Source organism: Scyliorhinus torazame, chromosome 31, assembly GCF_047496885.1.
Source record: "Scyliorhinus torazame isolate Kashiwa2021f chromosome 31, sScyTor2.1, whole genome shotgun sequence".
NCBI lineage: Eukaryota > Metazoa > Chordata > Chondrichthyes > Carcharhiniformes > Scyliorhinidae > Scyliorhinus > Scyliorhinus torazame.
Window position 1 is genome coordinate 5,844,541 of NC_092737.1, and position 23,901 is coordinate 5,868,441.

At 53.1% G+C, this 23,901-nt stretch overlaps 1 protein-coding gene across 1 annotated transcript in view; it reads right to left on the reverse strand.

Moving 5' to 3' along the window:
- The window catches only part of LOC140404625 (disks large homolog 4), a 912,024-nt gene extending 889,302 nt beyond the window's left edge, over positions 1 to 22,722 (reverse strand). The window contains exon 1 of the mRNA XM_072493232.1: positions 22,242 to 22,722. Within this exon, the coding sequence (XP_072349333.1) occupies positions 22,242 to 22,271 (30 nt within the window). The 5' untranslated portion in view covers positions 22,272 to 22,722. The remainder of the gene's footprint in view (positions 1 to 22,241) is intronic.
- Between the last annotated feature and the right edge of the window lie 1,179 nt (positions 22,723 to 23,901).

A 23,901-nucleotide genomic window follows, 5' to 3' on the forward strand; every position in this document is an offset into this window, starting at 1 on the left:
ACAGACACACTCCCCGGGGACCCCGTGTAAATACTGACACTCCCCGGGACACCCTGTAAATACTGACACACTCCCCGGGGCTACCCTGTAAATACTGACACACTCCCCGAGGATCCCCCTGTAAATACTGACACACTCCCCGGGGACCCCCTGTAAATACTGAGACATTCCCCGGGGACCCCCTGTAAATACTGACACACTCCCCAGGGTCCCCCTGTAAATACTGACACACTCACCGGAGACCCCCCTGTAAATACTGACACACTCCCCGGGGACCCCTCTGTAAATACTGACACACTCCCCGGGGACCCCCCTGTAAATACTGACACACTCCCCGGGCACTCCCTGTAAATACTGACACACTCCCCCGGGGGACCCCCTGTAAATACTGACACAGTTCCCGGACCCTCTGTAAATACTGACACACTCCCTGGGGACCTGTAGATACTGACACACGCCCCGGGGACCCCCTGTAAATACTGACACACTCCCCGGGGCCCCCTTGTATATACTGACACAGTCCCTGGGGAGCCCCTGTAAATACTGACACACTCCCCGGGGACCCCTCTGTAAATACTGACACACTCCCCGTGGAACCCCATGTAAATACTGACACACTTCCCGGGGACCCCTGTAAATGCTGACACACTCCCCGGGGACCCCCCTGTAAATACTGACACACTCCCCGGGCACTCCCTGTAAATAATGACACACTCCCCGAGGATCCCCCTGTAAATACTGACACACTCCCCGGGGACCCCCTGTAAATACTGAGACATTCCCGGGGACCCCCTGTAAATACTGACACACTCCCCAGGGACGCCCTGTAAATACTGACACACTCCCCGGGGACCCCCTGTAAATACTGACACACTCCCCGGGGACCCCTGTAAATACTGACTCAATCCCCAGGGACCCCCTGTCAGTACTGATACACTCCCCGGGGACCCCCTGTAAATACTGACACACTCCCCGGGGATCCCCTGTAAATACTGACACACTTCCCGGGGCCCCCCTGTAAATACTGACACTCTCCCCAAGGATCCCCTTGTAAATACTGACACACTCCCCGGGGACCCCCCTGTAAATACGGACACACCCCCCGGGGACGCCCCTGTAAATACCGACACACTCCCCGGGGACCCCCTGTAAATACTGACACACTCCCCGGGGACCCCCCTGTAAATACGGACACACTCGCTGGGGAGCCCCTGTAAATACGGACACACTCCCCGGGGACCCCCTGTAAATACTGACACACTCCCCGGGGACCTCCTGTAATTACTGACACACTTCCCCCCCCGGGACCCCCCTGTAAATACTGACGCACTTCCCGGGGACCCCCTGTAAATACTGACACACTCCCCGGGGACTCCCTGTAAATACTGACACACTCCCCGGGGACCCCCTGTAAATACTGACACTCTCCCCGGGGACCCCCTGTAAATACTGACACACTCCCCGGGGACCCCCTGTAAATACTGACACACTCCCCGGGGACCCCTGTAAATACTGACACACTCCCGCCCCTCCCCCACCCCCCGGGAACCCCTGTAAATACTGACACACTCCCCGGGGACCCCCTGTAAATACTGACACTCTCCCCGGGGCCACCTGTAAATACTGACACACTCCCCGGGGACCCCCTGTAAATACTGACACACTCCCCGGGGACCCCTGTAAATACTGACACACTCCCCCGGGGGACCCCCTGTAAATACCGACACAGTCCCCGGACCCTCTGTAAATACTGACACACGCCCCGGGGCCCCCTGTAAATACTGACTCAATCCCCAACGACCCCCTATAAGTACTGATACACTCCCCGGGGACCCCTGTAAATACTGACACACTCCCCGGGGACGCCCTGTAAATAGTGACACACTCCCTGGGGAGCCCCTGTAACTACTGACACACTCCCCGGGGACCCCCTGTAAATACTGACACACTCCCCGGAGATCCCCCTGTAAATACTGACACACTCCCCGAGGACCGCCCTGTAAATACTGACACACTCCCCGAGGACCCCCCTGTCAATACTGACACACTTCCCGGGGACCCCTGTAAATACTGGCACACGCCCCGGGGACCCACTGTAAATACTGACACACTCCCCGGGGACCCCCTGTAAATACTGACACACTCCCCGGGGACCCACTGTAAATACAGACACACTCCCCGGGGACCCCGTGTAACTACTGACACTCCCCGGGACACCCTGTAAATACTGACACACTCCCCGGGGCCACCCTGTAAATACTGACACACTCCCCGAGGATCCCCCTGTAAATACTGACACACTCCCCGGGGACCCCCTGTAAATACTGAGACATTCCCCGGGGACCCCCTGTAAATACTGACACACTCCCCAGGGTCCCCCTGTAAATACTGACACACTCCCCGGAGACCCCCCTGTAAATACTGACACACTCCCCGGGGACCCCTCTGTAAATACTGACACACTCCCCGTGGAACCCCCTGTAAATACTGACACACTCCCCGGGGACCCCCCTGTAAATACTGACACACTCCCCGGGCACTCCCTGTAAATACTGACACACTCCCCCGGGGAACCCCCTGTAAATACTGACACAGTCCCCGGACCCTCTGTAAATACTGACACACTCCCTGGGGACCTGTAGATACTGACAGACGCCCCGGGGCCCCCTGTAAATACTGACACTCTTCCCGGGGACCCCCTGTAAATACTGACACACTCCCTGGGGCCCCCTTGTAAATACTGACACACTTCCTGGGGAGCCCCTGTAAATACTGACACACTCCCCGGGGACCCCCTGTAAATACTGACACACTCCCCGGAGACACCCCTGTAAATACTGACACACTCCCCGGGGACCCCTCTGTAAATACTGACACACTCCCCGGGGAACCCCATGTAAATACTGACACACTCCCCGGGGAACCCCATGTAAATACTGACACACTTCCCGGGGACCCCTGTAAATACTGACACACTCCCCGGGGACCCCCCTGTAAATACTGACACACTCCCCGGGGACCCCTCTGTAAATACTGACACACTCCCCCGGGGGACCCCCTGTAAATACTGACACAGTCCCCGGACCCTCTGTAAATACTGACACACGCCCCAGGGACCCCCTGTAAATACTGACACACTCCCTGGGGAGCCCCTGTAAATACTGACACACTCCCCGTGGACCCCCTGTAAATACTGACACACTTCCCGGGGACCCCTGTAAATACTGACACACTCCCCGGGGACCCCCCTGTAAATACTGACACACTCCTTGGGGAGCCCCTGTAAATACTGACACACTCCCCGGGGACCCCCTGTAAATACTGACACCGTCCCCAGAGACCCCCCTGTAAATACTGACACACTCCCCGAGGACCCCCCTGTAAATACTGACACACTCCCCGGGGACCCCTCTGTAAATACTGACACACTCCCCGTGGAACCCCCTGTAATTACTGACACACTTCCCGGGGACCCCCTGTAAATACTGACACACTCCCCAGAGACCCCCCTGTAAATACTGACACACTCCCCGAGGACCCCCCTGTAAATACTGACACACTCCCCGAGGACCCCCCTGTAAATACTGACACACACCCCGGGGACCCCTCTGTAAATACTGACACACTCCCCGTGGAACCCCCTGTAAATACTGACACACTTCCCGGGGACCCCTGTAAATACTGACACACTCCCCGGGGACCCCCTGTAAATACTGACACACTCCCCAGGGACCCCCTGTAAATACTGACACACTCCCCAGAGACCCCCCTGTAAATACTGACACATTCCCCGAGGACCCCCCTGTAAATACTGACACACTCCCCGAGGACCCCCCTGTAAATACTGACACACTCCCCGGGGACCCCTCTGTAAATACTGACACACTCCCCGTGGAACCCCATGTAAATATTGACACACTCCCCGGGGACCCCTGTAAATAGTGACACACTCCCCGGGGACCACCTGTAAATACTGACACACTCCCCGGGGACCCGTGTAAATAATGACACTCCCCGGGACACCCTGTAAATACTGACACACTCCCCGGGGCCCCCCTGTAAATACTGACACACTCCCCGAGGATTCCGCTGTAAATACTGACACACTCCCCGGGTACCCCCCTGTAAATACCGACACACTCCCCGGGGACACCCTGTAAATACTGACACATTCCCCGGGGACCCCCTGTAAATACTGACACACTCCCCAGGGACTCCCTGTAAATACTGACACACTCCCCGGGGACCCCCTGTAAATACTGACACACTCCCCGGGGTCGCCCTGTAAATACTGACACACTCCCCGGGGCCACCCTGTAAATACTGACACTCCCCGGGACACCCTGTAAATACTGACACACTCCCCGGGGCCACCCTGTAAATACTGACACACTCCCCGGGGCCCCCCTGTAAATACTGACACACTCCCCGAGGATTCCGCTGTAAATACTGACACACTCCCCAGGGACCCCCCTGTAAATACCGACACACTCCCCGTGGACACCCTGTAAATACTGACACATTCCCCGGGGACCCGCTGCAAATACTGACACACTCCACAGGGACTCCCTGTAAATACTGACACACTCCCCGGGGACCCCCTGTAAATACTGACACACTCCCCGGGGTCTCCCTGTAAATACTGACACACTCCCCAGGGACCCCCTGTAAATACTGACACACTCCCCGGGGCCACCCTGTAAATACTGACACTCCCCGGGACACCCTGTAAATACTGACACACTCCCTGGGGCCACCCTGTAAATACTGACACACTCCCCGGGGCCCCCCTGTAAATACTGACACACTCCCCGAGGATTCCCCTGTAAATACTGACACACTCCCCAGGGACTCCCTGTAAATACTGACACACTCCCCGGGGACCCCCTGTTAATACTGACACACTCCCCGGGCTCTCCCTGTAAATACTGACACACTCCCCGGGGACCCCCTGTAAATACTGACACACTCCCCGGGGACCCCCATGTAAACACTGACACACTCCCCGGGGACCCCCTGTAAATACTGACACACTCCCCGGGGACCCCCTGTAAATACTGACACACTTCCCGGGGACCCCTGTAAATACTGACACATTCCCCGAGGACCCCCCTGTAAATACTGACACACTCCCCGAGGACCCCCCTGTAAATACTGACACACTCCCCGGGGACCCCTCTGTAAATACTGACACACTCCCCGTGGAACCCCATGTAAATATTGACACACTCCCCGGGGACCCCTGTAAATAGTGACACACTCCCCGGGGACCACCTGTAAATACTGACACACTCCCCGGGGACCCGTGTAAAGACTGACACTCCCCGGGACACCCTGTAAATACTGACACACTCCCCGGGGCCCCCCTGTAAATACTGACACACTCCCCGAGGATTCCGCTGTAAATACTGACACACTCCCCGGGTACCCCCCTGTAAATACCGACACACTCCCCGGGGACACCCTGTAAATACTGACACATTCCCCGGGGACCCCCTGTAAATACAGACACACTCCCCAGGGACTCCCTGTAAATACTGACACACTCCCCGGGGACCCCCTGTAAATAATGACACACTCCCCGGGGTCTCCCTGTAAATACTGACACACTCCCCGGGGCCACCCTGTAAATACTGACACTCCCCGGGACACCCTGTAAATACTGACACACTCCCCGGGGCCACCCTGTAAATACTGACACACTCCCCGGGGCCCCCCTGTAAATACTGACACACTCCCCGAGGATTCCGCTGTAAATACTGACACACTCCCCAGGGACCCCCCTGTAAATACCGACACACTCCCCGTGGACACCCTGTAAATACTGACACATTCCCCGGGGACCCGCTGCAAATACTGACACACTCCCCGGGGTCTCCCTGTAAATACTGACACACTCCCCAGGGACCCCCTGTAAATACTGACACACTCCCCGGGGCCACCCTGTAAATACTGACACTCCCCGGGACACCCTGTAAATACTGACACACTCCCTGGGGCCACCCTGTAAATACTGACACACTCCCTGGGGCCACCCTGTAAATACTGACACACACCCCGGGGACCCCTCTGTAAATACTGACACACTCCCCGTGGAACCCCCTGTAAATACTGACACACTTCCCGGGGACCCCTGTAAATACTGACACACTCCCCGGGGACCCCCTGTAAATACTGACACACTCCCCAGGGACCCCCTGTAAATACTGACACACTCCCCAGAGACCCCCCTGTAAATACTGACACATTCCCCGAGGACCCCCCTGTAAATACTGACACACTCCCCGAGGACCCCCCTGTAAATACTGACACACTCCCCGGGGACCCCTCTGTAAATACTGACACACTCCCCGTGGAACCCCATGTAAATATTGACACACTCCCCGGGGACCCCTGTAAATAGTGACACACTCCCCGGGGACCACCTGTAAATACTGACACACTCCCCGGGGACCCGTGTAAATAATGACACTCCCCGGGACACCCTGTAAATACTGACACACTCCCCGGGGCCCCCCTGTAAATACTGACACACTCCCCGAGGATTCCGCTGTAAATACTGACACACTCCCCGGGTACCCCCCTGTAAATACCGACACACTCCCCGGGGACACCCTGTAAATACTGACACATTCCCCGGGGACCCCCTGTAAATACTGACACACTCCCCAGGGACTCCCTGTAAATACTGACACACTCCCCGGGGACCCCCTGTAAATACTGACACACTCCCCGGGGTCGCCCTGTAAATACTGACACACTCCCCGGGGCCACCCTGTAAATACTGACACTCCCCGGGACACCCTGTAAATACTGACACACTCCCCGGGGCCACCCTGTAAATACTGACACACTCCCCGGGGCCCCCCTGTAAATACTGACACACTCCCCGAGGATTCCGCTGTAAATACTGACACACTCCCCAGGGACCCCCTGTAAATACCGACACACTCCCCGTGGACACCCTGTAAATACTGACACATTCCCCGGGGACCCGCTGCAAATACTGACACACTCCACAGGGACTCCCTGTAAATACTGACACACTCCCCGGGGACCCCCTGTAAATACTGACACACTCCCCGGGGTCTCCCTGTAAATACTGACACACTCCCCAGGGACCCCCTGTAAATACTGACACACTCCCCGGGGCCACCCTGTAAATACTGACACTCCCCGGGACACCCTGTAAATACTGACACACTCCCTGGGGCCACCCTGTAAATACTGACACACTCCCCGGGGCCCCCCTGTAAATACTGACACACTCCCCGAGGATTCCCCTGTAAATACTGACACACTCCCCAGGGACTCCCTGTAAATACTGACACACTCCCCGGGGACCCCCTGTTAATACTGACACACTCCCCGGGCTCTCCCTGTAAATACTGACACACTCCCCGGGGACCCCCTGTAAATACTGACACACTCCCCGGGGACCCCCATGTAAACACTGACACACTCCCCGGGGACCCCCTGTAAATACTGACACACTCCCCGGGGACCCCCTGTAAATACTGACACACTTCCCGGGGACCCCTGTAAATACTGACACATTCCCCGAGGACCCCCCTGTAAATACTGACACACTCCCCGAGGACCCCCCTGTAAATACTGACACACTCCCCGGGGACCCCTCTGTAAATACTGACACACTCCCCGTGGAACCCCATGTAAATATTGACACACTCCCCGGGGACCCCTGTAAATAGTGACACACTCCCCGGGGACCACCTGTAAATACTGACACACTCCCCGGGGACCCGTGTAAAGACTGACACTCCCCGGGACACCCTGTAAATACTGACACACTCCCCGGGGCCCCCCTGTAAATACTGACACACTCCCCGAGGATTCCGCTGTAAATACTGACACACTCCCCGGGTACCCCCCTGTAAATACCGACACACTCCCCGGGGACACCCTGTAAATACTGACACATTCCCCGGGGACCCCCTGTAAATACTGACACACTCCCCAGGGACTCCCTGTAAATACTGACACACTCCCCGGGGACCCCCTGTAAATAATGACACACTCCCCGGGGTCTCCCTGTAAATACTGACACACTCCCCGGGGCCACCCTGTAAATACTGACACTCCCCGGGACACCCTGTAAATACTGACACACTCCCCGGGGCCACCCTGTAAATACTGACACACTCCCCGGGGCCCCCCTGTAAATACTGACACACTCCCCGAGGATTCCGCTGTAAATACTGACACACTCCCCAGGGACCCCCCTGTAAATACCGACACACTCCCCGTGGACTCCCTGTAAATACTGACACACTCCCCGGGGACCCCCTGTAAATACTGACACACTCCCCGGGGTCTCCCTGTAAATACTGACACACTCCCCAGGGACCCCCTGTAAATACTGACACACTCCCTGGGGCCACCCTGTAAATACTGACACACTCCCCGGGGCCCCCCTGTAAATACTGACACACTCCCCGAGGATTCCCCTGTAAATACTGACACACTCCCCAGGGACTCCCTGTAAATACTGACACACTCCCCGGGGACCCCCTGTTAATACTGACACACTCCCCGGGCTCTCCCTGTAAATACTGACACACTCCCCGGGGACCCCCTGTAAATACTGACACACTCCCCGGGGACCCCCATGTAAACACTGACACACTCCCCGGGGACCCCCTGTAAATACTGACACACTCCCCGGGGACCCCCTGTAAATACTGACACACTCCCCGGGGACCCCCTGTAAATACTGACACACTCGCCGGTGACCCCCTGTAAATACTGACACACTCCCCGGGGACCCCCTGTAAATACTGACACGCTCCCCGGTGACCCCCTGTAAATACTGACACACTCCCCGGGGACCCCCATGTAAACACTGACACCCTGCTCGGAGACCCCCTCTTAATAATGAGACACTGCCGGATTCCCTTGCACATACTGGGAGCGCTGCCTCGTAAGAGGGAGGTGTGCGCAGTTGGAGTGTCAGTACTGAGAGAATGTCGCGATATTGGTAGAGACAGAGGTGTATGGCACTAAACCAGCCATCGAACCAACTGGCCTCTCAACGAGCAGATTGCCATGGCCGCGATTCCATACTGCAGGGGCGTCTGCCTCCCTCCAGGGGTCAGTTCCGATAACCACCCCTCTATCAAAATCCCGGCGGAAGCAGATTGTCCGATCATTATAGAACATACAGTACAGAAGGATGCCATTCGGCCCATCGAGTCTGCACCGACCCACTTAACCCCTCACTTCCACTCTATCCCCGTAACCCAATAACCCCTGCTAACCTTTTAGGACACTGAGGTCAATTTATCACGGCCAATCCACCTAACCTGCACGTCTTTGGACTGTGGGAGGAAACCGGAGCACCCGGGTGAAACCCACGCACACACGGGGAGAACGTGCAGACTCCGCGCAGACAGCGACCCAAGCCGGGAATCGAACCTGGGACCCTGGCGCGGTGAAGCCACAGTGCTAACCACTATGCTACGGTGCTGCCCGCTGCTACACCCCGGGATTCTCATTTGAAACCGGCGCTCTGACGGGCTACGAGACGATTCCGCCCTTGTTTCAATGTCAACGATGGCGGTGAGCGAGAGCCATTCAGCCCATCTTTCGTTGGCTACTGAGATTGACATCTGCCGCTCTCCAGCGTCATTTTCTGCACCTTCAACAACCTCCTTTCCCCAAAGAACCTGACATCACTTTAAACTCTCAGTTCTTATGAGGAGCCGACGTGGAGAGGAGACGGTGGTGCCTGTGCACTCGTTGCCATGGAGACATGCACGAGTCCCCAAGTACTGGGTGTTATTAGCCCTTAGGTGATGTGTGGAAGCTACAGAAAGAGGAGCACGAGTCATACGGTATCCAACTGTTTCTTGAATTTTTCCAGAAACACCTTCACTTCGCTCCCCTGAAGATTATTCCCACGTCAGCAGGTGCTAAAACCCGAATCAAAAAAAGACTAAAGACCCTTCAGTGGTACAGAGCCTTGCTCCGACCCCCACCGGGGGTAACTGGCTTCAGTCCTGGGCCCCATACCTTAGGGTGAAGACACTGACTGACCACTGAATGATCTCGCGGTTCGAGGGCAGGGGTTGTCCGGACAAACTTTACATTCCCCTGATATGAGGAGACTGAGGGGCGATCTCCTCAAGGCGATTTAGACAGGATGCGAAGGCTTTGGAGAGGGAGCTCAGAGGAGGTTTACAGGAAGGGTCGTGGGGTTGAGAGACTTCAATCTCAGGGGGGATAGACTGGGCAACGGTGGGTACATGGAGCGAGGTCGAAGATCTGTCATGTCGTCATTGAAGAGGGAGGGAAGGTGACGCAAGGAATTTGGGATCATGAGGAGGTCTGGACAGAGGCGATAGGGAGGTACCGGTTTCCGTGGGCAGGAGTGTCGAGAACCAGCGGACACAGATTTGAAGTACTTCGGGCGATGACCAAGGCAAAGGCTACAACATCTGCTTCCACGCCCGTTTCCCAGCTGCTCCGATACCCCGAATATGGGGCGGGATTCTCCACTCCCACGCCGAAGTGGCCGCGCCGTCATGAACGCCGTCGAGGTTCACGATGGCGCGGAACGGCCCCGGTCTCGGCCGATTCAGGCCCTGACAAGGGTGTGTTTTAGTTTTGTTTTCAATGTGGGAGCTGAAGCCAGACAGAGCAGGTGTACTGTTGATCTCTCTGCCATGAAAAGACTATCACTGGATCATTTGGTGAATTCAGAATTATAAATGTTCTCAGTAGTGAATATAAACTTCACTTCTGTTAAAATGTGTTTCTTCTGCCTGGCTGTTGGTTGGGAAGTTATTAAGGATTACTTCGTGTTGTATTCTTTGTATTTGAATTGATGGTTGCTAAGATGTTCACTGTATATTTTTAAAGGTTACCTTGAGTTATGGAATAAACATTGCTTTGTTTTAAAAAATACTTTTCCATTTCTGCTGTGTCACACCTGTAGAGTGGGCCGTGTGCTCCCCATACCACAATCCATAATAGTCAAAAGATATTGATTCCCACTTTTCGTTTTAGGAAGCGGTCCTACGCAATAAATTAGGACCCTTGTAAAAGGTTCCTCAAATGCTGGAATGGGTATTAAGGGCGCTGGTTTTATCGCTGCTTGAGGTTTCCCTATCATTTGACATGTGTGACATGATTGACAAAATTTAACTATATCTTTATGTAGTCCAGGCCAATAAAAATGTTTTTGGATTTTAGCTTGAGTTTTCCTTATTCCCAAAGGACCTCCCACTGGTACCTCATGTGCAACTCGCAACACCTCCTTTCTATACCCTACCGGCAATACTACTTGATGAACTTCTGCCCACTTTTCAACCGCCTGCATATGTAAAGGTCTCCATTTTCTCATTAAGACATCATTTTTACGGTAATAACACTCTGGTATACTCTCAGATTCCTCTTCCGTATATGCTTTCTGATATATCCGTTTTATTTCTACATCTTTCTGTTGTAACTCTGCCAATTTTCCTGAACTAAAAATATCCGCCTCATCCTCCTTCTGCTCTTCTTCTTTTTCAGCCACCTGATCAAAAATCGTTTCTGATAATTGCACTTCAACTTCATCTTTACTCTTTAATTTCTCCTCTTGTCTTAACCTGTGACTTTGCGACCTTGTTACTACACAATCCGGACAAATCCCAGGATATTCGTCCTTCAACACTTCAATTGTCTGATTTTCCACTGGCTTATCAACCACATTAGGCATCACTCCCACCTGCGATCCAGCTATATCATTACACAAGATAAACTGTATTCCTGGACAAGATAGTTTATCTATTACTCCTACTACCACTTCACCACTCTTCACTGGATTTTCCAACCTTACCTTATATAATTGAACACTACTCCTCTCACCCTGAACTCCGCTTATTACCAACTTTTTTGGCAACATTCTTCCCAAACTATATAACTCCTCATCTCTTACCATTAAAGATTGACTAGCTCCTGTATCTCTGAAAATTGTGACTTCTTTACCTGCTCCTCCTGATACACATGAGTAAACTTTACCCACACAAGTAAATTCTTTAAAGAGATCTGGCACCTTCTTATCAATCACCTCTTGATCAAGCTGTACAATCGTTTGCACCTCCTTCGCTTCACTTGGGCTTTCCTTTCCCACTTTAACAAACCCTACTGTCTTATCCTGTTTTACCACATCAGCCTTCCCAGTGCTTTTACCACCAACACTGTGACTTTACATGGCCTAGTTTATTCCAGTGAAAACATTTGAAACTTTTCATGTCTCTTCCACCCTCCTGGATGTCTTCTTTAATCTGAGGTACACTCTCCTTATTATCTCCCATCAGATATTCAAGCAGCTATTGGATAGGTACATGGATTACGGTAGAATCATATAATGTAGATTAATTTGTTCTTAAGGGCAGCACGGTAGCATTGTGGATAGCACAATTGCTTCACAGCTCCAGGGTCCCAGGTTCGATTCCGGCTTGGGTCACTGTCTGTGCGGAGTCTGCACATCCTCCCCGTGTGTGCATGGGTTTCCTCCGGGTGCTCCGGTTTCCTCCCACAGCCCAAAGATGAGGAGGTTAGGTGGATTGGCCATGATAAATTGCCCTTAGTGTCCAAAATTGTCCTTAGTGTTGAGTGGGGTTACTGGGTTATGGGGATAGGGTGGAGGTGTTGACCTTGGGTAGGGTGCTCTTTCCAAGAACCAGTGCAGACTGAATGGGCCGAATGGCCTACTTCTGCACTGTAAATTCTATGATAATCCATGATTAATCTGGGACAAAGATTCGGCACAACATCGTGGGCCGAAGGGCCTTTTCTGTACTGTATTTTTCGATGTTCCATGTTCTAGATCACCTTTACCTTTACCACTTGAGTATTTCTCATGTCCCCAGTTTCTATCCCTCACTGGCTGAAACTGATGTCGGAAACCAAGCTTTGATTTATGAACTAATTCATAATCATCTGCCATTTCTGCTGCTAATCTTGCAGTTTTAACCCTCTGTTCTTCCACATGAATTCTCACTACATCAGGAATTGAATTTTTAAACTCCTCCAAAACTATAATTTCTCTGAGAGCTTCATACGTTTGGTCTATTTTCAAAGCCCATATCCACCTATCAAAATTACTCTGTTTGATCCTTTCAAACTCCATGTATGTTTGACCAAATTCTTTCCTTAAATTTCTAAACCTTACTAGTTCATATGCACCTAAGATGGATTTTTTTTCACCTCCTCATATGTTCCGGATACCTCCTCCGGTAGTGATGCAAACACTTCACTAGCCCTATCTACCAGCTTTGTTTGAATCAGTAACACCCACATGTCCTGTGGCCATTTCATTTGTTTAGCTCCCTTCTCAAATGAAAGGAAAAAGGCTTCCACTTCCTTCTTGTCAAACCTTGGCAATGCTTGGACATATTTAAATAGATTCCCACCAAGCCTTCGACTATGACGCTCTTTCTCACTATCCTCATCACTATCCTCCAACTGTACGTTTCCCTTTACATCTGCCAATTTTAACTGATTGTCATGTTTCATGGCCATTTTCTGAAGTTCAAACTCTCTCTCTTTATCTTTTTCCCTGATCTGTAACTCCCTTTCTCTTTCTTTTTCCTCTCTATCTCTTTCGTATTCAAGCTGCTTTAATTCTTTCTCATGTTCCATTTGTTTAATTTGCAACTGAATTTTTGCCATTTCCAATGAGTCAAACTGTATCTCAGGCAACTTCAAATGCTTAGCCACCGCCATAATTACCTCATCTTTTCGCATTTTGTCAGGTAATGTTAACTGCAATGTTTTTGCCAAATCTAACAGTCTGCATTTAGTCTCTGTCCGTAAGGTACTGCGTGTGACCGTCTCCACCCCCAAAAACTTCAGAGCCTCTGAAAGGGCCATTGTCCATAACACACTCCCTACTTAAACTAAAATACCACACCTGAAAAGCAACGACCATATGCTCACCCCTCACTTTCTTTTAAGTTCACTAAGCCAATCCAATAGATAGACTTTTATCCCCCTCGAGCCCCCAATTTGTTATGGGCCAGGGTTTAGAGAACCCCAAAGTGTATCATGGAGTTCCCCTGACCCACAACTTTTACTAGATTGTGGTATGGGGAGCACACGACCCACTCTACAGGTGTGGTACAGCAGAAATGGAAAAGTATTTTTTAAAACAAAACAATGTTTATTCTATGAACTTAAGTTCACCTTTTTAAAACATACAGTGAACATGAAAAAATGAAATGAAAATCGCATATTGTCACGAGCAGGCTTCAATGAAGTTACTGTAAAAAGCCCCTAGTCGCCACATTCCGGCGCCTGTTCGGGGAGGCTGGTGCGGGAATTGAACCGTGCTGCTGGCCTGCCTTGGTCTGCTTTAAAAGCCAGCGATTTAGCCCAGTGTGCTAACCCAGTCCCTGAACACCTTAGCAACCATCAATTCAAATACAACCCTCAAAGAATACAACACTAAGTAATCCTTCATAACTTCCCAAACAACATCCAGATGTCAGAAGAAACACCTTTTAACAGAAGCACATCAGGTTTACATTTCATTTTTTTTCATTTCATTCACGACTGAGAACATTTATAATTCTGAATTCACCAAATGATCAAGAGATAGTCTTTTCATGGCAGAGAGATCAACAGTGCACCTGCTCTGTCTGGCTTCAGCTCCCACACTGAAAACAAAACTAAAACACACCCTGCAGCAAACAGCCTAAAACGAAAGTCAAAAGCTGACTGACAGCCCAGCTCCACCCACTCTCTGACATCACTGCAGGAGTAAACACCCATTTCTTAAAGGAACTCTCACTACAGATATTTATATACACACCCATTTATATACACCCATTTCTTAAAGGTACTCTCACATGACAACACTTCAAAAAAACATTTCATTTTGTGCAAAGGGCTTTGAGGACCATCCCAAGGTTTTATTATCCTTCGGTTGGTGCATGTGGAAATTGTGACACAGGAAAAACAGGAATGAGCCACGTCATTTCAGACAGAGAGCAGGTCCCAGCAAGAGGAGCCTCAGCTCATCTCCCCCTGCTGCCGCTTTTCCGAGGAGGGAGTTATGCTCCTCAATGAAACCTGATATCAGAACTCAACAACAGACACCAGCCAGCTGCTACCCGACGCCCTCCAAGATATGGCATGACAAGAGGGTCAGGAGGAAATCGGAGCGAGGGCATCGAGCAAACCGGTGCAATTTCTTCATTTCATTGTTAAAGTTTCCATTCTTAATGAGAGCATCATGACTCCCCATGAAGACCACGGGGAAACGGGGGTGTTTGCGGATGACTGCACAAAATGTTCAGCACCATTCGCGACTCCTCAGATAATGATTCAGTCCGTTTTGGTAGGAATAACAGCAAAAAGGATTATTATTAAAACATGCTGCTGTGCAGAGAGACCTGGGTGTGCTAGTGCATGAGTCGCAAAAAGTTGGTTTACAGGTGCAACAGGTGATTAAGAAGGCAAATGGAGTTTTGTCCTTCATTGCAAGAGGGATGGAGTTTAAGACTAGGGAGGTTATGCTGCAATTGTATAATGTGTTAGTAAGGCCACACCTGGAGTATTGTGTTCAGTTTTGGTTTCCTTACTTGAGAAAGAACGTACTGGCACTGGAGGGTGTGCAGAGGAGATTCACTAGGTTAATCCCAGAGCTGAAGGTGTTGGATTACGAGGAAAGGTTGAGTAGACTGGGACTGTACTCGTTGGAATTTAGAAGGATGAGGGGGCGATCTTATGGAAACATACAATTATGAAGGGAGTAGATAGGATAGATGCAGGCAGGTTGTTTCCACTGGCGGGTGAAAGCAGAACTAGGGGGCATAGCCTCAAAATAAGGGGAAGTAGATTTAGGACTGAGTTTAGGGGGAACTTCTTCACCCAAAGGGTTGTGAATCTCTGGAATTCCTTACCCAGTGAAGCAGTAGAGGCTCCTTCATTAAATGTCTTTAAGATAAAGATAGATAGTTTTTTGAAGAATAAAGGGATTAAGGGTTATGGTGTTCGGGCCGGAAAGTGGAGCTGAGTCCACAAAAGATCAGCCACGATCTCATTGAATGGCGGGGCAGGCTCGAGGGGCCAGATGGCCTACTCCTGCTCCTAGTTCTTATGTTCTTATGTTCTTATGTCCAAATGCAGCAAGACCCGGACAATGCTTGGGGCTGACAAGTGACAAGTTACATTCACGCCACACAAGTGCCAGGCAATGACCATCTCCTACAAGAGAGGATCTAACCTTCGCCCCTTGACATTCAATGGCATCACCATCGCTGAATCCCCCACAATCAACATCCTGGGGGTTACCATTGATCAGAAACTGAACTGGACCCGGCCACATTAATACTGTGATTACCAGAGCAGGTCAGAGGCTGGGAATCCTGCGGAGAGTAACTCACCTCCTGACCCCACGCCAAAGCCTGTCCACCATCCACAAGGCACAAGTCAGGAGTGTGATGGAATACTCTCCACTTGCCTGGACGAGCGCAGCTCCAACAACACTCAAGAAGCTCGACACCATCCAGGACAAAGCAGCCCCGCTTGATTGCTCCCCCCTTCCACAAACATTCACTCACTCCACCACCGACGCACAGTGGCAGCAGAAGCAACTTCTATGAGAAGGACTCACCAAGGCTACCTGAACAACATATCTCAAACCCGCAACCTCAACCATAGAATCTCTAGTGCAGAAGGAGGCCATTTGGCCCATCAAGTCTACACTGACCCTCTGACAGAGCACCCTACCCAGGCCCACTGCCCCCACCCTTCCCCCATAACACCACCTAGGGGCAATGTAGCATGGCCAATCCACCTAACCTGCACATCTTTGGACTGTGGGAGGAAACCGGAGCACCCGGAGGAAACCCACGCAGGTACGCGGAGAACGTGAAAACTCCATGCTACCATCTAGGAGGACAAGAGCAGCAGATATCTGGGACCCCCACCACCTGGAGGTTCCCCTCCGAGTCGCTCACCACCCCGACTGGGAAATATATCGGCCGTTCCTTCACTGTCGCTGGGGCAACATCCTGGAACTCCCTCCCTAACAGCACAGTGGATGGACCTACACCTCACGGACTGCAGCAGCTAAAGAAGACAGCTCATTACCACCTTTTCAAGGAGCAACTAGGGATGGGCAGTAAATCCCATGAAGAAATACATTTTTAAAAATATATTCTACTGAGCGAGGAGCTCAGAAACAGCTTATTCAGTCCATCAAATCCATCCTGGTGTTCCTGCTGGAGGCAGAGGTGGACTCCCAATGGAATACACTGTGCCCAGGGACAGGACCTCGACCATTGGGGGGACCCCATGCCACTCCGAGCCTGGCAGCTCCGCATTTGCTGGCAGGCTCATGGGGCTCTCAGACTCTGCTTGGCCGAGCCCCCCTCGGAGCGGGCAAACATTGACCCACGTGGCTGAGGTGCCTCGGAGGGAGCGGGGCGGCAGGGCGGGCGGAGGAGGGCAGGACAGACCAGGCCGTGGCCAGGCAGCCAGCAGCGAAGCGTGGTCGTCGAGGGGCGATGTGAAGCTGGGCCAAATTGGAAGGAGGGGGTTGAGGGGAGACCTGATAGAGGTATACAAAATTATGAGGGGCATAGACAGAGTGGATAGTCAGCGGCTTTTCCCCAGGGGAGAGGGGTCAATTACTAGGGGGCATAGGTTTAAGGTGAGAGGGGCAAGGTTTAGAGTAGATGTACGAGGCAAGTTTTTTACGCAGAGGGTGGTGGGTGCCTGGAACTCGCTGCCGGAGGAGGTGGTGGAAGCAGGGACGATAGTGACATTTAAGGGGCATCTTGACAAATACATGAATAGGATGGGAATAGAGGGATACGGACCCAGGAAGTGTAGAAGATTGTAGTTTAGTCGGGCAGCATGGTCGGCACGGGCTTGGAGGGCCGAAGGGCCTGTTCCTGTGCTGTACATTTCTTTGTTCTTTGTTTGTTTGAGGGGGGTAAAATTGGAAAGAGGGGGGGGGGGGAAACTGGAGGTCGGCAGTGCTGGAGGGGGTGGGGGTGCAAAGCTGGTTAGGTGGGCACAACTGGCAGAGGGGGGGGGAAAGCTGAAAGGCATGTTTTTACAAGTTTGAAAAGCACTAAAGCAGTTAAGCAGTGATCGTTCGTGTATTTTTGTAGTTTGCGCCTTCACGTTCTGTGGGGTGAGGGAGGGTGGGGCTGGGAGGGGGGGGGGATGGCGGGAGGTCATTGGAGGGGCCCCAGAAAACAAGGTGAGCGTGGAATCCTACAAAGTGTAAGTCCGCCTCTGGCTGCACAGGTCACAACATTCAAGGAAGGATGTGACAGGCAGAGGAGTTCAAAACCACGTGGGTTTTGTCATAGAGTCCTCGAGTTTCGCAGCACAAAAAAGTCCCTTCAGCCCATCGCAGCCGTCAAGCACCTACCTACCCTAATCCTATTCTCCAGCACTTGCTCCATTGCTCTTTTAGGAAATGCTGAGGGTTTCGGCCAAGGGGGGTATCATGACCGGTGCAGGCTTGGAGGGCCGAAGGGCCTGCTCCTGTGCTGTATTATCCTTTGTTCTCTTTGTTCCTTGTCTGCCGTGGGCGTTTCAATCGCTCATCTAAATGCTTCTTAAATGTTGTGAGGGTTCCCGCCTCTCCCACCCTTTCAGGCAGCGAGTTCCAGACTCCCAGCACCCTCTGGGTTAAAAGGTTTTCCCCAAATCCCCTCTCAATCCCCTGCCCCTGACCTTAAATCATTGGCCCCCTCCACCAAGGGGGAACGTTCCTTCCTGTCCACCCTATCGAAGTCCTTCATCATCGATCAGGTCCCCCCCTCGGCCTTCTCTGCTCCAAGGAAAACAACCCCGGCCTAACCAGCCTCTCCCCGTAGCTGAGACGCTCCAGCCCAGGCAGCATCCTGGTGAATCTGCTCCGCACCCTCTCTAGTTTGGGCCCGAGCGGATGGGGGAGACCCGTTCCCCCTGCTGCACGGGCCGGCAGCCAGCGGATAGATATGTGAGATGTTTTGGAAAAAACAGAAACAGACGCGGTGAGTGGATAGGATCCGAAACGCGGTACACCGAGAGCGCGGCGGAGTCAGGCGCAATCGTGGCGTTCATAAGGGAGCTGGGCCATTATCGGCCGGGTAAACGTTTACCGGGATACGGGGATGAGGCGGGGGAGTGGGAAGAGGGTGGGTGGCTCTTGCAGAAAGGGGGCGGAAAGGCCTCATTCGGAGCATTAGTCATCCTATCGGAAGCTAGAATCTTCCTCCCACTCGACCCTGAATCATAAGGTTCCGGCTCCACGTCCCACCCCAGGGCCTGAGTAGATACTGGCTGGGGGAGTGTCTGTGGGATCTTGTTGGGCAAACATTGGCCAATGACTTTCCAACAGTAACTGCCTGTCTAAAGTGCTTCAATGACTGTCAACTAATGTCCCGTGACCATCCATAAAGTGCTACAGAAATGCAATTATTTTCCTCTTTCCCTCATGTGTTTATTCAGCTTCTCCCCTTAAATGTCTCAATACTATTCACCTCGACCACTCCCCATGGGAGCGAGTCTCACATTCTCCCCGCTCCCCGTGGGAACGAGTCCCACATTCTCCCCACTCCCCGTGGGAGCGAGTCTCACATTCTCCCCGCTCCCCGTGGGAACGAGTCCCACATTCTCCCCACTCCCCGTGGGAGCGAGTCCCACATTCTCCCAACTCCCCGTGGGAGCGAGTCTCACATTCTCCCCACTCCCCGTGGGAGCGAGTCCCATATTCTCCCCACTCCCCGTGGGAGCGAGTTCCACATTCTCCCCACTCCCTGTGGGAGCGAGTCTCACATTCTCCCCACTCCCCGTGGGAGCGAGTCCCACATTCTCCCCCACTCCCTGTGGGAGCGAGTCCCACATTCCCCCCACTCCCCGTGGGAGCGAGTCCCACATTCTCCCCACTCCCCGTGGGAGCGAGTCCCACAGTCCCCCCACTCCCCGTGGGAGCGAGTCCCAAATTCTCCCCACTCCCCGTGGGAGCGAGTCCCACATTCTTCCCACTCCCCGTGGGAGCGAGTCCCACATTCTCCCCACTCCCCGTGGGAGCGAGTCCCACATTCTCCCCACTCCCCGTGGGAGCGAGTCCCACAGTCCCCCCACTCCCCGTGGGAGCGAGCCCCTCATTCTCCCCACTCCCCGAGTAAAGCGGTTTCTCCTGAATTCCCCATTAGGTTTCTGAGTGCTTGTCTAACATTGATGGCCCCTAATTCTGGTCTCGCCCAAAAGTGGAAACATCATCTTGATCATTTAAAGTTCTCCATCAGGTCACGCTTGGCCTTTCCCTGTGTCCAGGAAAGATCCCCTGCCTGTTTCCTGATGGTTATAACATCGCGGTCCTGATGCCGTCCTGATTCCCTACCCAACTGGCTGTAGATTGTGAGACATGGCGGATGAAGCCAGAGCGCAGTGTCAGCTGGGTTGGCCAATTGGGACAATCCCTACCTAGAGGAGCACCCGGCCTACACGATTAACAGTGCCTGGCCAGTCAGATCGCCAGCTTGTGCACAGAGCCGCCAAGTGCGGCCCCAACAGAAAACACAAGGTCAAAATCCCGGGAGGCCCCCGAAAACGTTAATCCGATCTCCCCGCCAAAGCCGGAGGGATGGAACCGTCAGCACGTGAAACGCCCGCCAAAACCGCATCCAACAACAACAGAACATAGCTGAGGCAGTCACCAAAAACCATCGCCCTTGGGGGATAAATCCACCCCCCCCCCCCCCACCTTTCCCACTGACCACCCACCCACCAACAAACTCCCAACATCTCACTCACGGTTGGCTTCTAAAGCCACAAGTGGTCCCGGGCAACCGTCCTTCATCGACATTTTAAGGTGTTTTTGTTTTGGACAAAACGGCTTTCAGGAAAGTGACCACCACCGCCCCCGCCACCCCCCCCCCCCCCCACACAATTCCTCCCCGCCCACGCCCCCCGTACCCCCTCCATTCCTTCGGCTCCACCATCTCCCATCCTTCTACGTTCCCGGCGCCAACCGTGAAGCCCCCCTCAGTGGCAAGAAAACAACACGGCGACCCCCACCGCACCAAGCGGATGTCCAATCCCGCGCCGTACAGTCACCCAGAGCCGCCACAGCAGAGGAGAGGGTAGGGAGGAGGAGTGCCCGAGTGGGCAGGGGGTGGAATGAGGGGGGGGAGGGGAGAGGACCCACCGCTCAAGAGGCTGTGCCCAGCCCCCAAACCCACCTGCACCCGGGCAGGCGAAACATTACCAAGCTCCTGAACCTGCCTCGATATGGACAGAGGGTCAGGGGTGGAGGTGGGGGAGGTGGAGGGGGAGAGTGGGATTCATTTAGTGAACGGGCAACACACCATCTGATTTCCTCAGGATTAGAAAGACGCCGGTTCAAAGTCGGGATTGGAAGCATTTTTAAGCGTGTGGGGTTTTTTTTAATTGCTGATTTGCATTCTCAGAGAGGAATCTTGTGCTCTGAGCTGCCCGTCCACAGCCTGTCCCCCCCCCCCCCCCCCCACCACCCCCCACCCCCCCCCCCCCACCACCACCACCAGACACACACAGCACTCTAAGGTCTCTTTGTTAATTCTGACACACAGAAAATATACACCAGCTAATCCAGACAAAAGCCAGGAGGAGGTGCCTGCTCCCTTCCGTCGAACCCTTCGAATAATTCCAGCGGATTAATCGCGAAATTATTCGTTCTCTTTCTCTCCTTCTCTCTCTGTCTCTCACTTTTGTAAATTCATCAAACCAAACTGCACCCCTGGCAATCTCCCAATCTTATCTCCACACATTCGCCTCACACACACACACACACCATTGCTCCCCTCTTCGCCTTCAATAGCCAGGTACAAAGTCAGGGGGCAGTGGATTTTCAGAACCAGTTTTTTTCACAAGGGGGAGTGGATTTTAGGAATAAATGATAATAATAAAAAGAAAGAAACGGAGTTGGCAGGCCTCCGGAGGAGTCTGGGTGGTGAGAGGCTGTGAGAACGAAGAGCGATCAATCGCCGGCTCCTCACGGATCCAGGCTCAGCATTCCTAATGGATCACACATGCCGGAGGGAAGACACACACACACACACACACACACACACACACACACACACAGACACACAGACACACACACACACAGAGCGAGAGAGAAAGAGGGAGAGAGACGGGCAGACAGAAGGGGGGGGAAAAAAAACAATCGAGTCTCCTACATTTCGGCAACTTGTGGAATTTCGCAAGCCCGTGGAAATTGAAATTTAAAGCTCCCTTACCTTGGTGGTGACTATACACAGACAATCCATCCTCTAATACGATACAGGTGGCCTTGCCTTGCAAAGGAGTATTTCGTGCATCGGAAACTGACGGATCTAGGTGCATGCAGGCGAGGGGTGGGTGAACGCCAGTGTTGAGCGTGTGTGTGTGTGAGGCAGAGTGTGTCAGTGTGTGTCACTGTGTGTGTGTGTGAGTGTGAGGGAAGAACGTGTGGGAGTGAGCGAGAGGGGTGACGGTTCGTTTATTGCAAGTATCACAGAGAGAAGAGCGAGAGATCTTTTTGTTTCGACCGGGGAACGGAACCCTCTTGGCTTCTGCAAACGGAAGGTGAATTTGTTCATTAATGACTCGAAGAGAGGGGGGGGGGGGGGAAATGAGGAGGAGGCGGAGTGTGTGTATGTGTGTGTGTGTGTGAGAGTGTGTGTGTGTGTGTGTGTGAGTGTGAGTGCAAGTGGGTGTGAGGATCGATATGAACGAGGGATGAAGAAAGAGAGGGGAGGGAGGGAGAGGAGGAGCTGGAGGGAGAGAAAGATTATCCACAGTGTGTGTGTGTGTGTGTGTGTGTGTCTCTCTCTCTCCTGGTACAGAGATAGAAATCGAATTATCATTACAACAGCCCTTGCTCTGTCACTTAAAGGGAGATGTTGCTGCCCAAAAATGATAGGGAGAGGAGCTAAAGTGAAGAACAGGTTGAGTAGGCAGGCGGAGGGGGAATGGGGGGTGGGTGGGAGGGTGAGGGGGGGAGGGTCACTTTAAAATGTCACCCCTCACTATCTCCCTCCCCCCCCCCCCCCCTTGACCGTCCACCCCAAGGAAAAGGGTCGCGGTGAATACTCAAATCGTATCGGAAGACTCTCAAAGCCCTTGCGACTCCAATGAACACCCCCACCCCCCTCCTCTCTCTCTCTCTCTCTCTCTTCTTCTCGGGGTCTCTGCCGTGGCCTGACCCATGGCCCGGCCGCTTCCGACGTGGGTACGGCCGAGGAGGGGGCCTGTGGTTTCACAGGTCGGCGCAACATTGAGGGCCGAAGGGCCTGTACTGCGCTGTAATGTTCTATGTGTGGAATTCTTTACCGCGTGGAGCTGTCGGGGGCTGGGTTGTGAAGGATGCCCGAGGCCGAGAGAGGTAGGTCTGTTCCATCAGGGAGGGAATCGAGGGGGAAGTGGAGTTGGGGATTAGTCTTGATCTTATTGAATGGCGCAGCAGACTGGATGGGCCAAATGGCCTCCCCCCCCCCCCCCCCCCCCGTCTTGTGGTCTGGTGTTGTAGCCTCGATCGATGGGTGGTGGAGACTCCAACTTCCTCCGTCACGCAGCTAGCCAGAATCCTTCCCACTCTTAGGGCCTCCCACTGTTACGAGTTGATAATCGGCCCGCTTGGTGAACGTCACAAACTGACCGTCCTTGTCTAACGGTCCTGGGCTGGGACTTGAGCCCAGGCCTCTGGGCCCAGAGAGAGGGGCGCTACACCACGGGGCTGTCAGCAATGACCCCTTCCGCACAAATTATTCATCCTGAAACACAAAGCGTCAGGAAGGTGGGCAGTGTGGCCAGTGCTCCATATCCTCCTGACATCACCGACACTTGCCACCTTCCTCAAGACCCCTCAGCTCACACTGCGACGTCCCTCCCTACCGCCCCCGTCCAGCCCCACCCCCG